General features: G+C 38.9%; 1 protein-coding gene across 1 annotated transcript; it reads right to left on the bottom strand.

Annotated features, from left to right (window-relative positions):
• Positions 1–11,605: 11,605 nt before the first annotated feature.
• LOC145779111 (uncharacterized) lies at positions 11,606–15,208 on the bottom strand. Its single transcript, XM_082590683.1, has 4 exons — positions 15,099–15,208; positions 14,676–14,796; positions 12,557–12,661; positions 11,606–11,778 (listed from the first exon to the last, which is right to left on the bottom strand). Exons 1-4 carry the CDS (start codon positions 15,159–15,161, stop codon positions 11,681–11,683), a joined length of 387 nt encoding a protein of 128 aa, XP_082446809.1. The 5' UTR covers positions 15,162–15,208; the 3' UTR covers positions 11,606–11,680.
• Positions 15,209–16,785: the final 1,577 nt, after the last annotated feature.

The following is a 16,785-nucleotide window of genomic DNA, read 5'->3' as shown; positions in this document are numbered from 1 at the left end:
AGTTGCAAAACTGTACTAGACCTTTATTGCCGAGAAACGCATCTACTTTGACGCTTCATCTCCTTGATGGACGTTCTGCTGTTTCATAGTCCAAAACACTGATCAACATGTTCATGCTTCAAGAATCAAGAATCATGCCCAGTTTCGCCATGCATGAATGCGCTTTTATAACACGTGTTTGTAACACAAATTAGAAAGGGAATTTATTCAGCTCAATTAATTCTTATTTGTGACCATCACAAAGAAAACAGTAACTTATGCCAAACATTACAGAGGACAAAAAAGTAGAAGCAACAACACACAAACGTTATAACATGCTTGAGATTGAAATGGGAAAATCAACCTAAAATTTGGCTCGGTCGCAATACCTAAGTACAATTTTTAAATTAACAAAACCGAAAAAACAAAAAGTGAAACTTTTAAAATTTATATACTGTATATAAAAAAGAAAAGTATATAATTTTTATGTGGAGCTTCGAAAGAGATTTTTTAGGCTTTTTTCTCGTTAAGAGAATCTAATTTAGGCTCTCTTTCTGTAGGTATCATATTCATGGCTGATACAGCCATCGATGTACAATGATGTTTCTACTGTATATGATCTGGCAAACCAAGAGCTTGTATGCATAGATCAATGGCTATCAACAAATCGATTGTCTCTAAATGTCACCAAAACCAAACATATATTATTTTCAAGTCAAGGTAGCAAGTCACTATCATGCAACCCAGGCGCGGATCTAGGAGTTTTTTTCGGGGGGGGGCCAGAAAATTTGAAAATCAATTAAAAAGAAAGAAAAAGATAAAGCACATATGAACAATAATGATACTACGACATATAGCCTAGATATGATATAAAATAGACATTAAAACAGCCATTTTCATCAATTGTGAATGTTTAAAAAATAAATGTTGCTTCAATAAAAATTGCTAAGCATGCAAAGTAAACTTGAAATCTGGTTTAAAACCCTGCATGGAGTATCCATGACCAATTGGATATATTTTATGTTTGCAGGCATATACGTAATTGATGGAAATTATAAAGAAGACTAAAAACTATAAAACAGGCATTCCAGTGGCTTGGCTAGAAATTTTGAAAGGTTTTTTTTTATGACGTCGGGCGGGCAAAGCCCGCCTGCGTGTTGGCCTAAGACGACACCCAGCAGCGGAGGTCTGGGGGGCCTCCCCCTGAAAATTTTGAAAATTTACTTTAAATTTTGTGCATTCTGAGAGCATTTTCAACAAAAATGTAGGTATGAATATTCCTATAAAATGGTGCTGTCCGGTGGCATAACAAAAGGATAAGATCATGTTTTCTTCGGCATTTTTCGGAAATAAAGCTAAGTCTCTATGTTTTCTTGTTGCTAATTCCTGGCTGAGATATTTGAATGTTTGGTATTGGCAAAACTCGCTCATTTAATGCAGTTTCATTTAAAGTTAAGTAAACTTTGTTTTAGAGACATAAAGAGACTGAAAGCATCATTCTCAATATCGTGACGTCACACGCGTGCCAAAGGGGGGGGTTGAAACCCTCAACCCCCCCCCCCCTGGCTACGCCACTGAGCCATTCATGGGTTTCAGATTGTTGCAACTGACGCCATTTGGTTCAGCGTTGGTTTCAGCTCCAACAAATGTTACTATTAAAATGTATTTGAAGTTGTATGAAAGAAAATAACGGAGTCTGATCGATGGGTAATTTCATCAACCATAATAACAAAAACCTATCCCCCCGTGGTAAGTTAAGTCCGCCGTGGGACTAACATTAGCTGTTTAGAAGCATATCAAACCATTTGATGCGGAAACATACAATTTCAACAATTCCTCACAAAATTTCGGGGGGGGGGCCCGGGCCCCCTGGGCCCCCCCCATAAATCCGCGCCTGATGCAACCCACCCTTGAATATTCGAAAAAACTACATAGAACAAGTTGCCCCAATAAAGTTTCTGGGAATAATTGTAAACGAACATTTGTCATGGAAATCTCATATGGAAGTCTTGCTTCAAAAAATAAGATCAACACTCTGCGTGACAAAAAAAATTAAGCCTTTCCTAAACAAACAAGCACTTCTCTCCATTTACCATTCTCTAGTTGAGAGTCAGATATTTTATTGTATCTCAACATGGCGTCACGGAAACAAAACTACATTGCAAAAGCTACAACGTACATGCAATAGCCTACTGTATTTGACATTGACCGCAGAGAAAGCATAAAAGGTATAATGGAACTCAATAATTTAAAATCAATTTACCACATGAAAACTACAGAGATTGCAACTTTCATGTTTAAATATTCAAAAAAGCTACTTCCCACAACATCCAATGATATAATTATGTGTAAACAATCAAGTAGCCTAACAACAAGAAGTAACTCTCCATAGGCTATATTCCTATATATTGCAGAATTGACACTTGCAAACAATCAATACGGTACATGGGGCCAACAGTTTGAAACAAGCTTCCAACTACCATAAGAAATGAATGTAAAACTGTAAAAGGCTTTAAATCAAAAATGAACAAGCTAAATCTTCCTTGAAATAATCCTATCTAAGTAGGCTATTACACACACCAAACATACTAATATTTCTTTGCCCAGCAATGATAGGCCAATGTGTGTAGATTTATTAGCAAAATAGTAAGGTTGTAGGTACTCCTACTGGCTTTCTTGTTCTTGTGTTTTTTGTCCACAGAAGTTCTACAGAGTCTGCAGAAGTTTTTCCCTCCTCTTCGACCAATCGCCATCTTTCGGTGAAGCGGTGGCCATGTGCTCCAACCAGTTGTTTTCTTTTATATTATTGTCTTGGACTGGATCGTCATGCTATTATCTGTTTGTCTGCAATTTTTTCTACGTAATATGCCGAATTGGATTTTTTTTACTTTTATTTTGGTTTAACGTGTAAAACATACGGTAGGCCTAACCCAAATTTCTCATATTACTGTGACATGCCACTACTACATCCCAGTATTCCCAGCTAGCGATGTCTGTCATTTTTGCATTAATTCAACGTTTGCTAACGTTGGATCGGTGTGGAGGTGACGAGTTTAGCTGACTGGGGTCTAAAATTATCGCTTTATCAACGCAACTTTGTAACAAAGCACGCTTGATATCTTCAAGACATAAGTACTTTCCTGGGTATAATTGGATTTCCGCAAAATGATGATGTTGTTTTTGCTAGTTTGTTTTTGTCATTGTTTTTATGTCGTCAAGTTATGGCCTATCTATTTTGTGAGTCGTGCAAGGCATGGTGCGTTGCGCTTGAAATGGCTTTGCCCGTGGTAGGATTTCTTTGTGGGGTTTTCTTTGCCTGCCTTGCTCTTATTTGCTATGAGCAAAACGCATCAAGATGTGTTCCCCTCACGACCATCAGCACTCTTGATAACGCACCATGGCCGATTTTCATAGCAACTGTCCATACAAATCTTAAATATATCAGCTAAAGCTATTTGGGCTAATAAAGCTATAGCCTAAATTTATGTTTTTTATTTTATTTTTTTGTAACATTTTCTTTTTTTATTTTCCCTTTACATCTTAAATTTTTCTGAAGGTGTTGCGACCGTGCCAAATTTTTTTCAACTCAATAACTTACTTTGGTCACAAGCACGTTTTAACGTTTGCGTTTTGTCGCTTCTACCTTTTTCTCGACCTTTGCTATGCTGATGTGTATTGTTTTTGATATGATGGTCAGAAATAAAAACAACTGAACTGAACTGAACTGATGTTCCAGTTTGATCGATCTCGTGCGTCTTGCCAAATTTTAGTAGGGTTTTTGATATGTGGTTGAAAATTGTGCAAAAATGTGAATCTTTGAGCTCCTCTTGACCGTTTTCCTAGTATTTTTCCAGTTAAAAGTAAATCTTTAAGTTCGCCTTTCCTTATGATGTGACCCAGGAACTTCAGCTGCCGCATTTCTATAGATCTCATTATCTCCTGCTCCCGCCCATCTGTTGGAGAACTGCTTTTTTGGTTCGAAAAGCTGTCCATGGAATTCTAAGAATTCTTCAGTAAAACTACATTTCTGCAGCTTCAAGCTTGTTTCGGGTTTTTGCCGTTAGCGTCTAGGTTTCACATCCGTGGCCTACATCAAAATTGACCAAACAAAGCGTTTTAACAAACGAATTTTTAAGGTTTTGGAGAGCTTTCGATCTTTAAAGATTTTTGCCATGGTATTAAAACTTGACTTTGATAATGCAATGCGTCGTCTAATTTCTTCTTCACATCGGGTGCTTGGATTCAGTATTGAGCCCAAGCCCAAATAAGCTTAATTGAATTTTTGAACCTGTTCAATTTTGTTATCATTGCAGTAGGCCTAGGCTACACGCAGATTGTTGGTTCAGGCTATTAAGCCTGTTCAGGCAGTTAGGCTCAGGCTCGGATTCAGGAGGGGTAGAGGGTGCAGGTGCCCCGGGCCCCTCAACTTTTAAAGGGCCCCCTACGTGGAAAAAAATCTGATTTTGTGTTATTTTTTCTTTCTTTCATCCTTTGAAGTTTCTGAAAAATGCTGTGCCGCGAAAAAATGCCCCGACCTAAAAATGTCCCGGGCCTCCGTCAGCTAAATCCGGCCCTGGTTAGGCTATTTGCTTTATAAAGAGACTTTTAGTCTCTAGTTGAGGTTAATTTAGGGTGTTTCTGTCTATAGGACAGTGGTTCTCAACCGGGAGGAATTCCTCCCTATAGGCTATAGGGAGGAATTTCATGAGTTAAGGGGGGAGGGGGGGGGAATTTCATTAAATTTTTTAAAAATTTACATTGAAAATGTTACCGCACTAAATATCTTCTTCAGATCGGTGCAAAATATCTAGCACTAAACTTTTTCAACAGTTCTGGATTGGAAAGAAAGATTCTTATTTCTTATCCCAACACAACAGAAACAGCGTTTCGTAATTCTTTTTGTGTCAACTTACCTATGCGAGTCAGAATCTTTTGCTCTATTGCAGATTAAGAGCAAACAAAGAAACAAAATTGATGTTGAGGATGACCTACGTTGTGCACCAGTAGCGTATTTAGGGTGGAGGATAAATGGCGATGGCTTCCCCTAATAAAAGATTTGCAAAAAAAAGTTGTAGCGCAAGACATAATTGCTTGAATGATTCATCCTAGCGCGGGGGGGAGGGTAGGGGAGATGCAGGAGAGTTGAGGCAGAGGGAGAGTTGAACCACCATCTCTAGCAGAAATTCTGTTGAACATAATTGCACTCTACCGTCACTAGTGGTATGAAAAAACAATGTTACAGCTTCACTGTTGTCAAGAAGGCTTCACGATATTGCCACGGAAAGTTATCTTTGAAAATGCAAAAAATGTATCAAAAAGTAGATTCGACAAATTTCAGCATTTGCTTCAATAACTCTAGATCTATAAAAGATATTTAAATACAAATATAGTGCAGGGTACCTTTGGAAAAGGTGAATGTATGCAACAATTACCACGCAGCTTCTTAAAAGCGTTTTGAAGAAATCCACGCTAAATTCAAAATGGCTACGATTAGGAGAGTTGAACCATCACGTCAAGGAGAGTTGAACCACATGGCTCAACTCTCCTTTTTATTTAATGAAAAATTTTGTTTTCTCAAATCTACAATTCTAGCGTTTAAATTGTTGTTTTATGCTTAAAAACGATAGGCCTATAGGCCTACTTGCTTGCAACAGTTAATTATTGAAGCAAAAATATCAAAGCAACTGGACTTTTGCTTCAACCTATTTGTTAAAACAGTCTAGCCAATCATGCAAATGTTTCAGGCATTGTGGTGAGTTCTGCAAAAGAGCCCAAGCTATCTTTGCTGAATTATTTGTTATACTGTGATTGAATAGCTAAGCTAACGGCTTATCCATTACAAGGGTCATCAATAATTAACGTTACAAGAGATCCAATTCAAAAACTGGCAAAGAAGGCGAACGTGGCCTATGGAATCATATTCACAGTTCTCAAGAAGGATTTGAAGATGAACCCATTTAAATAGCCTACATGAAGAAACAATTGCTAAATGTCAATACTATTGAGAAACGTCTCTCCAGAGCCAGAATTCTGCTCTCACGCATTGCAGGAGGCACGCTGCCAAACCTTGTATTCAGCGATGAGAAAAAATTTGGTGTCTAGCATCATTTTAACAGTCAAAATGATCGTGCTTGGTCAAGAAATGGTTACATGAAACCCCGGGTAGTCACTCGGAGACAAGGGGCGGCATCAGCAATGATGGTGTGGCGGTGTGGGCCGCAGTCAACGAATCAGAAGGAAGAAGTCCATTGATTTTTGTGGACCAAGAAGTGAAATTGAACCAAGAAAACCACCGAAATGATATTCTTGAGGGTTCATTGTTGCCTTGGGCAAAGAAACACTTCAAAAACCGTAACTGGTCACTCCAACAAGATTCTGTCCCTTCACATGGAGCTAAGAGAACGCAAAACTGGCTTTCAGCTATATTGTGCCGTTCTTCATTTCCAAGGAAGAGTGGCCTCCTTCATCCCCAAACCTGAACCCCCTAGACCAGTGGTTCTTAACCGGGGGGGGGGGGGCGTAAAGCATCTCTCAGGGGGGCGCGAGCTCTACAACAATTTCAATTTTTTTTTTTAATTACTTTAATGTCCTAAGACTTATGCTGTTTGTCATATTTTGTATTTTATCTTATTTTATATTGTATTCAGTAATTCTTGTTTTATTAGTTAGATCAGAACTTTACAAAACTATTTTGCGCTGAACTCCTTCAGATTTATCAAATTTTCTCGATGCATCAGAAACCCGTTTCAATGCGAAGTAGTTGATATTTTCGAAGAAGAACAAGAGGAGTTTCTTGAGATGAAGTTCAACTCCACAGCTAAAGAAGACTTCAAAGAACTGGAACTTGAGACGTTCTGGGCCAATTACCTTCCTGTTTACCCTCTTATCGAAACTTGGGCTCTTCCAATTCTAACAATGTTTGGATTCACGTATCTTTGTGAAGCTGCATTTTCTGCTCTCGTTGCTATCAAGACCAAGTACAGAAACAGACTGAGAGTTAAAGGAGACTTACGTTGTTCACTCTCTGGAGTTAAACCTCGCATTAAAAATCTAGTCGCTAAGAAGCAGTGTCAAGTATCTCACTGATGTGTAGGCCTACAATAAACAGACGATCCTTATTTAAAATCTAGGGGCGCGCGAGGCACATGACCATTATTGAAAGGGGGCTTGATAGAAAAAAGGTTAAGAACCAATGCCCTAGACTTTGGTATCTGGTCTTACCTGGAGAACAAGGTTTCGACTAAACACCACCAAAGTTTGGAAGCGCTGATGACTAATCTGAAAAAAGAATGGACCTAAATACCTCAAAGAGTTATTTGTGACTTTTGCAGGTCCTTTTCGAAGCGTCTTCGACTTGTTATCGACGCAAATGGCGGACACATTGAGTAAAACTTGTTTTTCCTAAATACAGTAGTTTATATGTCTTGTGGCTGGAAATGATAGCGATCCATTACAGTTGCAAGTTTATCGAAGAAGGTACCGGTACCCAGGGCCCACAAGAGGGGGGCACAACCGGTGCATTGCACCGGGGCCCGGTGAGTCAAAAGACAAAGCGACATTTGTCTTTTGACCAACCATAATAGGTAGAGGATAAGTCTTTCACGTGATTGGCTAGCTCGGTTTCCATTTCCATTGTTTGTTTGTTTTTTGTTTGTTTGTTTTATTATCTTTATCCCGCATTGCGGGAAAGCGGACTTGAGCGCTATGCATCGGTGTACGCCTTCCGACGTACACCTGACCCACGCAAATATACACCTGACCCACGACTACACCAACATGCAAATATAGGCTACAGTTGCCTACTTTAGGCTTACAGATAGCTTACTGTTTAACAGAAAAAGTCATTCTTAACTGCACTGATTGTTTATCGAAAGCAAAAATTATGACTTACAAGGTTTATGAGGCTTTTGCAGAACATTGCTACTCTAACTTTGAACTTCTACATTACATGAATCAACTCTCCTTATCCGGTTCAACTCTCCTTAACACTATGATCAACTCTCCTGTAGGTGCAGGAGAGTTGAGCCATTTGGCAAAACTTTTTTAAAGTTACATTCTGAAAATACGTTTGATATTGACTAACATTTAATCAGAGTAATTGGAAGCCTATGGGCTCAAAAGCAAAAATTGGCTCAACTCTCCCGCATCTCCCCATACTTTTTGCAGTGTAATTTGTCAACAGTTTTTCTTCCTTTTCTTGACAATTGCATGGCACAAATTCACGAGAGATTCAATGAGCACTGCTCACTAGCTTATAAAGTCAGCATATTTCTGCCTTCATTGATTCATGAAGATGAGGACTGCCCGATCGACGAGATTTTCGACTTCTACCATGAAATGCTGGATGTTGAACCAAGCAATTGCTTAATTTGCAGCTACTATTGAATTGCGAAGATGGAGAGCGAATTGGCTTGCAGTTTCTGTCGATAAACGACCTGCGACCCTTGTGGCCGCGTGTCAAGCTGCTGAATAGGCTAACTCGGCACTTATCCGATTATTATCCATAAATTACTTCGAATCTTTGCTACACTTCCAATTACAACTGCCTCCAATGAGCGATGTTTCAGTTCACTAAAGTACCTAAAAAAATTACTACCGCACGACCATAACCGAGCCACGTTTGGATGGTCTAGCTCAGATGTATTTAAACAAGGATATTGTACTCGAGTATGATGCAGTCATTGATATATTTGCCAAGCGCAGCCATCACATTGAACTGTAAATTGTCATTGCGAATCGCCGAAAATGTTCAAACGGTATTCGAGGTCGGAAGGACTAACTTATTGTTTCTGTTCTGAAGTGTTTAATATCTTTTGTTGGTTCATTGATTGGAACAGTAACTTACTTCTGCAGATTCGCTCTTGATTTTAGATCTCCACCCACCCTATCTGACGATATTCTGGCGGTATCAGCTAACCCCCTTCTCCCGCATCATATGACATTTTGGTATACCCTTCCCCTATTTAAAGGGTCAAACAAGTATAATTTTAACCCAAGCAGAAAAAAAATTGATCCAATTAACAGCCGTTTTCACCAAATTTGAGCTTTCTGTGTAGCCTATAATACTACCGTTGAGACTACCCCGTGTGCACTACCCCCAGACACCCATTGGCCTCCAGCCGCCGAGTCAGCCGCTACGCGGCTGACTGACACAATGTCTTGCCCCCCAGGCCCCCCTAACAAACCTTCTAAATACGCCACCGTTGTGCACTGTCACGAACTGTGTCGCGCATGCATAGACCTACAACTACTTACAGAGCGCAGACAAGATCAAATTTCGCGTTGAGTTGTAGGCTACTGTGAAATAAGTTAGGCTAAATTGATGTCAAATAACTGTAATTTTTTATATTCTTTTTGTTTTGTAGTAATAGGCTATTACGTGTGAAGGAAAAAAATCTTTAAGATTGATAGCCTACTCATCGAAGTGGGTTATGCGTGCTGCCTACACGCCACTAAAAAAACCTTCACACACCCTATCTGGCCCTGGCCCGTTCCGCCATTCTAAATTTGGGGACGAGTCGCACAAAATTTTCGATCCACACTTTCCTTTCACAGGTACCTAGACTCCCCAGCCTGGCCCCGCGACCTAAGCTGGTGGACTCCCTTTCCGGGTGCATCGCCACTCCATAATCACGCCGCTTCCCGCCTCCGCGGGGCGTGGCAGGCCGGTTCTCTAAAGTCTCTGACCTGGCTATGTTTATTGTGTTCTTCTCGCCGTGTCAATTATTTTGTACTCGTGCGTTGTTGATCAAAATAAAACAGTTCATCACAAAAATTTTAAAACTTAGGACTCCTTTTTAGGTTTTTAATAATATGGGAAGGAATGAATAGTTCCGAAATGGGAAAAGGGAGGAACGTAACAAAAAAGGTTAGGAACCACTGGTCCAGGGTATGATTTCCTACAATTCAAACAAGTCCTGTGCATTGAAGTTAAATGCATTATAGCCTACAATAATCAAGGTTATAAGCTCCTAGTCGGGAAATTGAAAAATACTCATCCTGTCTAACTTACTCAATTTAGTTCATTGCGACGGGTGTCAAAAAAGCGATATTCTCCCGCAGTGAGGTTTACCTTTTGTTCAAGAGTTGCTCCTCTTCTCTTCTGAAAATCTGTTTTAAAAAAAAACGGAAATCTTTTCGGTTTATATACGGTACAGGATGAGTTATAGGCCTACAGTAGAACTCGGTTAATCCGGATTCGATTTGACCGGCGATTCCATCCGGATTAGGCGAAGGTCCGTATTAACCGATGACGGTTCTATCAAGCCTGACGTTACCTAGATAGAAGGGTATCGGTAAAAATCACCAAAATTGAACGCATTAGTGGTCATCTGCCAATTCCGAGACGCGCGATCACCACATTAGCGACCCAGTGATAGAGTTCTTTTGAAATGCAGTATGCATGTAAAATGAATGTATTTGTAGACTCTGCGTCTAACGCAAAAACACACTGGCAAAAGTTACATCTTCAGAGATGCGTGTCGGAATAATCTGTAGTCACTTAAAACTTTTGAAAACAGTTACCGAAGACGAGTTTCTATGGAAAACTTACAAAAGATCGGGCAAATCCGGATAAAGCGATAGAGAAAGCGCAACTTTTGTCCGGAATTGGCAAAGGATTATTTTTGGATTATCCGGATTAAATAATCCGGATAATCCAAAGATGTTTCTTAAGAAAAAGATTACAAATCATTTGTACTTCCAGTTTTATCCGGATTAACCGAGTTCTACTGTACACAAAAATACAAGGTGCTGTGGTGACCTTAATTCTGTAAGAGCAGAATTTAGGTTTTAAATTTGTAGCCTACAGTTGCACGGCGCTTCACGTGAGAGTGGCATTTAATTGTTAACAGGAAGCGTAACCTAAATTCCATGAAAACAAAATGTAGCTTTTAAATTTGCACAGTTGCAAAGCATTTGTACATTTCATAAGTTTCGACCAAATGTTCTTATAATTGGAATTTTTCCGCTAGACACATGGTAGCCTACATGTTACAAGTTTGTCTCATTGAACAGCTAGTAGCCACTTAAACATGACAATTCCCTGTAACCTAGGCCTAAGCTAAGCCTTGTAAACAAGCCGCTAACCAATCAAAAGTTTAAGTGACTACCATCCAATGACTCCTCTTATATTCAGCTAAAGAGTTGATCTTACTTTGAAATTTGTTTGGTAATTAGCCTACAGACGAAAAAGAGTTCTGACAGGGGTGGGAATCGAACCCACGTCGTTGAAATGTATTTCCTAGCTCTAATCTACTAGATTACGCTGGCTACGACGAAAGGTTCACTGATTTTACTTTCTATTAGAAATGTTTGCATATTTTCTCTGCTTTACCTGTAACTTTCTGATTGATCCAATGATTCATTTGCCTTACGGTACCAAAAATTGTTATATTTAAGTCCCCACACCTGTTGAACTATAGGCATAGCCAACAAAGCCGAGTAACTAATGAAACTGCATTGTGAAAAATATTAATGCAACGTTTTCTTTAACTTCCTGGGTCTTCTGGAAAGGTTTCGCCCCCCCCCCCTCCTTAAAATATCACCCCGGGTCCGGGTACAAAGTACCCTCTGGCGATGCTACCGCACTTGACTCATCGAGGTATTATGGCAACCAGACATTAAATCTCTACATATAAATACCATACGTTTATTATTTCCCTAAAACAATCGAAGTTGAAACATGTTAAAAAGTTGAGCCTCAGAAAGGAAAGGTGGCCGCAAATACAATGAAGCCCAATGGAAGCCCAACAAGGATTTGGAAGGCCAGGGCCACAGCGGACGTATTGAGGTTGGTTCCTGGAAAACAGAACACACAATGTTTATAAGACATAGCTGAAAATATTTGATAAAACTACCATTCAACGTTTTATGGGCAGAGAAAACTTTTTCTTCGTTAAAAAACGGTTGGAGAAAAAGTTTTCTCTGCCTATAAAACGTTGAATGGTAGTTTTATCAAATATTTCTGGAAACTTCCTTGGTTTCGTATTATCTGAATAGCTGAAAATAGTGTTCATGAAAAGTTGCTACGTTGAACTAACAAGTTGTCCAACAGAATCCATTGATAGAGCAAACAATTGAAGCTGGTATACCTTGATTGCAACACAGGATCAACGCTTAAAAGCCTTCGCAAGCAGTGGCGGCTTGTGTAATGGTGCTGTAGCGTGGCAGCACAACCAACTCTTGCCTTGTTTCTGCCCGTAATAAGTAATGCTGCAAACGTGGCGAGTTTTCATTATATTTCTGGGAGAGGTTCCCAAGACCCCGCTATTGTACTCGCGTTCAGCGAAGACGCAACCCCACTTTCACAAATCACAATTCACTAGCCGCCACTGCTTGTGATTATTGAAGAGACAGAAACAAGATTCATAAACTCTTCAAAACTCATAAACTAACTCTTCAATCTACTGATGTTCAATATGTGGTAGAATGCAGGGCTGTGGAGTCGAAGGGAATCTGGCGTGTCCGGAGTCGGCCATTTATAAACAGAGGAGTCGAAGTCGTATATTTTTTACCCAACTCCACGGCACTGATAAAATGTCAAAAGCACTACTCTCAATTATACTTGCCAACCTACCAAGAAGTTGGTTGATGGCTTCTTCATGTGTTGCTACGTAATAAGATTCCAGGAAGGTACCGGCGAGTGCGACACCTGCAATTATCTTGTGGCGAGTCTCAACCCCTGCGCAAATAAATCTATTTGAAAAGACTGGAATTTAACAATTTTGAAAGTGGTCATTTTCGCAGTTACCTGCACATCTTTTACATATGCTGCATTTTACTCAGGGTTGTAGAGTCAGGGAGATTTTGGCGTGTCCGTAATCGGAATAGTTAAAAAACCTGACTCCAAAACGATGAACAATAATTTTTTTACTTGCATGGTTTTTCAAAATATTGTTTCTTATTCTCCGCATTGCGCTCTATAACTATACCATAAGTTATAAGTGTTTGTTCTTGTCAGCTTGTGTGAAAGTTACCGTTTCAATTTCGATCACAACTTAAGTGAAATTACCAAAAAAATACAAAAATTAAAAAAAAATCTGGCAACACTAAAACCGGAGTGGGCCAATTATAAACCGAGGACTGCGAGGAGTCGCAGTCAGATATTTTACGCCAACTCCACAAACACTATGGTGAAAAAAACATTATTTGAAACATCTAACTAGAAGCAAAAAAACAAACATCAAGCGCATTTGTTCCAGCAGCAACAGGGCTACCAAATGTTGACACTAAAATCAACCCTAACATTGTTGACAAAATGCATGTTTGTCTATGATGAATAGATCTGGAAAACTCATCAGAACAAAGACTGGTGTTGATGAAGTCCATTATCATTGCTGCAATGATTTCAGCACAAACAACTCAATATAATCCTCGTCAAAATGTAATGATAATGATCTTTATACCAGCCGGAGCCAACAAACCAATCATTTCATGAATCTACCGACATCTTGTGCTGTGGTATAGGCACATTCATTTAGCCTACCCATCATTTGGCAACAATGGCGGATCGAGAGGGGGGCGATTGCCCCCTAAAACAAAGAAAAGTAACTTTATTCATGGTGTATTTACAAGGTCGGAGTAATGTAGATCAGCAGATCAGGGTTACTTAACAAATGTTAACAAAGGTGAAGTTTGACAAATTGCTTCCTCCCAGTAGAAATCTGTTTGAAGAGACCCTGAAACATGGCAATAAGAGTATACTTTTAGAAGCCGAGGTCTACCATCAACACCCAGAAGGTCCAGATTCGGACCGTGGTCCGCCAGTTGAGTAGCCCTGATGTAGACCTACACATCATTGTGCTTTGTTGAAATCGCCCCCCTTATGGCTACTTGCTGAGTCCGGCCCTGACTGGCAGGAACCTGGACACCACCTTGGCATGGTAGCTTCTACTGTGAAACACTACATCACAATAATCGGATATTAATTTTCAGTGGTAATCCCATTATAAGTCCAGTGTTGTCCCCGTTACTGGGGGTGACGAGAGCTACTTCAACAATCAACATTCCAGGATCGCTTTCACACCTTGTTTCCATGCCGACTTGTTTCCATGCCGACTTGTGTGCATGCTACTTTGTTAAGCTGATTTTTGTTCATCTTTTCTTTGGTCTTCCTCGTTTCATTTGACTGTCTACTTGCAACCCCAGATCTCTTGTCATAACATCATCTTGATCCCTCCTTAAAACAAGCTCCAATCTTTTTCCAATATTTTTTTAATTATTTTAATTTGAATAACAAAGAAATATATATATGTTTTATCATAGTCTTTGTGAATTCAAGAAAACACGAAATACATTGGATATTTTGTTTTAGTATTTACGATTTGTGTTGTTATAAGTCTGTTTGCAATTTATGTTTAATTTTTGTAACTATAACGAACATGAAATCGCATGCTATTATTAAGTCACAGTGCAGTTGTTTAGGTGATGGTCAACAAACTCTTTTTTTGTATGACTCTCATTATCAAAAAAGAACTTTAGAAACTTTTGGGATAAATTTAACAGATATAGACCATGCAGCTGAACTAGTCTACTAGTGTTGTTGAAACTTGACGTTCCAATACAGTTTGCAATTTAGTAATATTGGAGAAACAGCAATCTCTTGAATAATGAACAAAAAAGCTCTTTACAAGATGACATGATGAGGCATCATCATAGCTTGTTTATCGCAAATGCTTTTGTAAAGAATCACATACTTCGTGGAGGCTTTATTGGGGTTAATCCACCAGTCTCCGAGCTGGAAATTAGAAGTCTCCTTTGCACCAAGGAGAAATTACTTGGCTTGACAATTCCTTTCTGTGAGGCATTGCGAAGTATCTAAACATAAAATATCTCCATAAACTGAATGAGCTATGAAAAGTTAACAAAAAATACTTTTAAAGTGATTCACATTTAAACAAATTTCTTTATATTGGCCTGTGAGCATGGCAAGGACAAACAAACATCTGGATTGCCCATTGCCCATGATATCCTTGAGCGCCATGCCTACAAAGCATCAAATAGTATGTGGTCTAGTCCAATAGGTAATACAGTATAGGTATGATACTTCATTCAACTGGTATGCCTCTTCACATAACATCATCAAGGTTAAGTGCAAAAGAGAGAAAACAATTATTCACCAGAGAAGATGTGAGCTTTGAAGATCCAGTCCTACATTTCAGCAAGACATTAGCCAAACTCATTATTAGAATTTTATATTAACTTTTCACAGGAATGACAAAAACAATCTAAAAAACAAAAAGTATACCGTATAATATATTAAACCCAATTATTTAACACAATGAAATCTGGTGCAAAAAGTACACTTGTTTAATGCTAAATATATAATTCATTGTAAAATAATATATAATATTATATATAGTTTACTTTGTTCAAAAAATTTTGCACGTTTTCATCCGAATCTGCTATGAAAACAATTTGATGAACTTATTTCAGGCCATTGAAATTCGTATCACCTATGCACTTTCCAGGTTTACCCAAGTATCGAAGATGACCTCACTGTATATACAAAACGTTTGGAGAAAGCACACATATCTTTGTCTTTTTTTATCAGCACCCAGATTGACCTTCATTACTGCGACAATCAAAATAAAAGTTTGAACGATGTGTGGATCTTTATTGTCAATTCCAATGTTAAACGCTGGTGTTATCTACAGTAGAACTCGGTTAATCCGGATCTTCGCCTAATCCGGATAAAACTGGAAGTACAAATGATTTGTAACCTCTTTCTTGAGAAACAGCTTTGGATTATCCGGATTATTTAATCCGGATCTTTGCCTATTCCGGACAAAAGTTGCGCTTTCTCTATCGCTTTATCCGGATTTGCCCGATTTTTTGTAAGTTTTCCATAGAAACTCGTCTTCGGTAACTGTTTTCAAAAGTTTTGAGTGACTACAGATTATTCCGACACGCATGTCTGAAGATGTAACTTTTGGCAGTGTGTTCTTGCGTTAGACGCAGAGTCTACAAATACATTCATTTTACATGCATACTGCATTTCAAAAGAACTCTATCACTGGGTCGCTAATGTGGTGATCGCGCGTCTCGGAATTGGCAGATGACCACACTAATACGTTCAATTTCGGTGATTTTTACTGCTACCCTTCTATCTAGGTACGTCAGGCTTGATAGAACCGTCATCGGTTAAACCGCACCTTCGCCTAATCCGGATGGAATCGCCGGTCAAATCGAATCCGGATTAACCGAGTTCTACTGTATTTGATGGCAGCTGACTGACCTTTGTGGTTTTTTTGCTGTCTTCTTGTTTCATTAAGTAGGAATTGTTGGTTATTAATTAATTCTTTTCATTTTGTTGTATCTACAGGGTGAAAAAATAACCATGATTGCTTGATGATAAGTTATGAATGTTTGTGAATGTCCACCAAAGTTTTACCACTGTTTACAACTAGAAAATCTCTAATCAGGAGAATAAGATTTTACATTCATTTTATAATATGTCATTGAGACAAAAACCAGATCATTAAGCGCTTAAACTGAGACACTCGCTTCTACCTTTTTCTGGACCTCTGCTATGTTAGTCATGTATTGTTTTTTCGTTGTGATGGTCAGAAATAAAAATAAACTGAAAACCTTGTGTTTAAGAAAAGCTGCTTGAAAAAAAATGGATGCAACCTAGTTCGTACCCTGAACAGTTCGTACCTTCAGTTCGTACCCTGAAAAGATCGAGAGAAAAAATTAAAAAAAGCGGAAGTCGCTGATCGCAGTTTCCGCAAACATTTAAAAATTTTCCCCCTGAAAAAATCGAGAGAAAGATAGCACAAAACCGAAGTCGCTGATCGCAGTTTC

Source organism: Aplidium turbinatum, chromosome 10 (assembly GCF_918807975.1).
Source record: "Aplidium turbinatum chromosome 10, kaAplTurb1.1, whole genome shotgun sequence".
NCBI classification, from domain to species: domain Eukaryota; kingdom Metazoa; phylum Chordata; class Ascidiacea; order Aplousobranchia; family Polyclinidae; genus Aplidium; species Aplidium turbinatum.
This window is presented reverse-complemented; position numbering and strand designations above follow the sequence as displayed.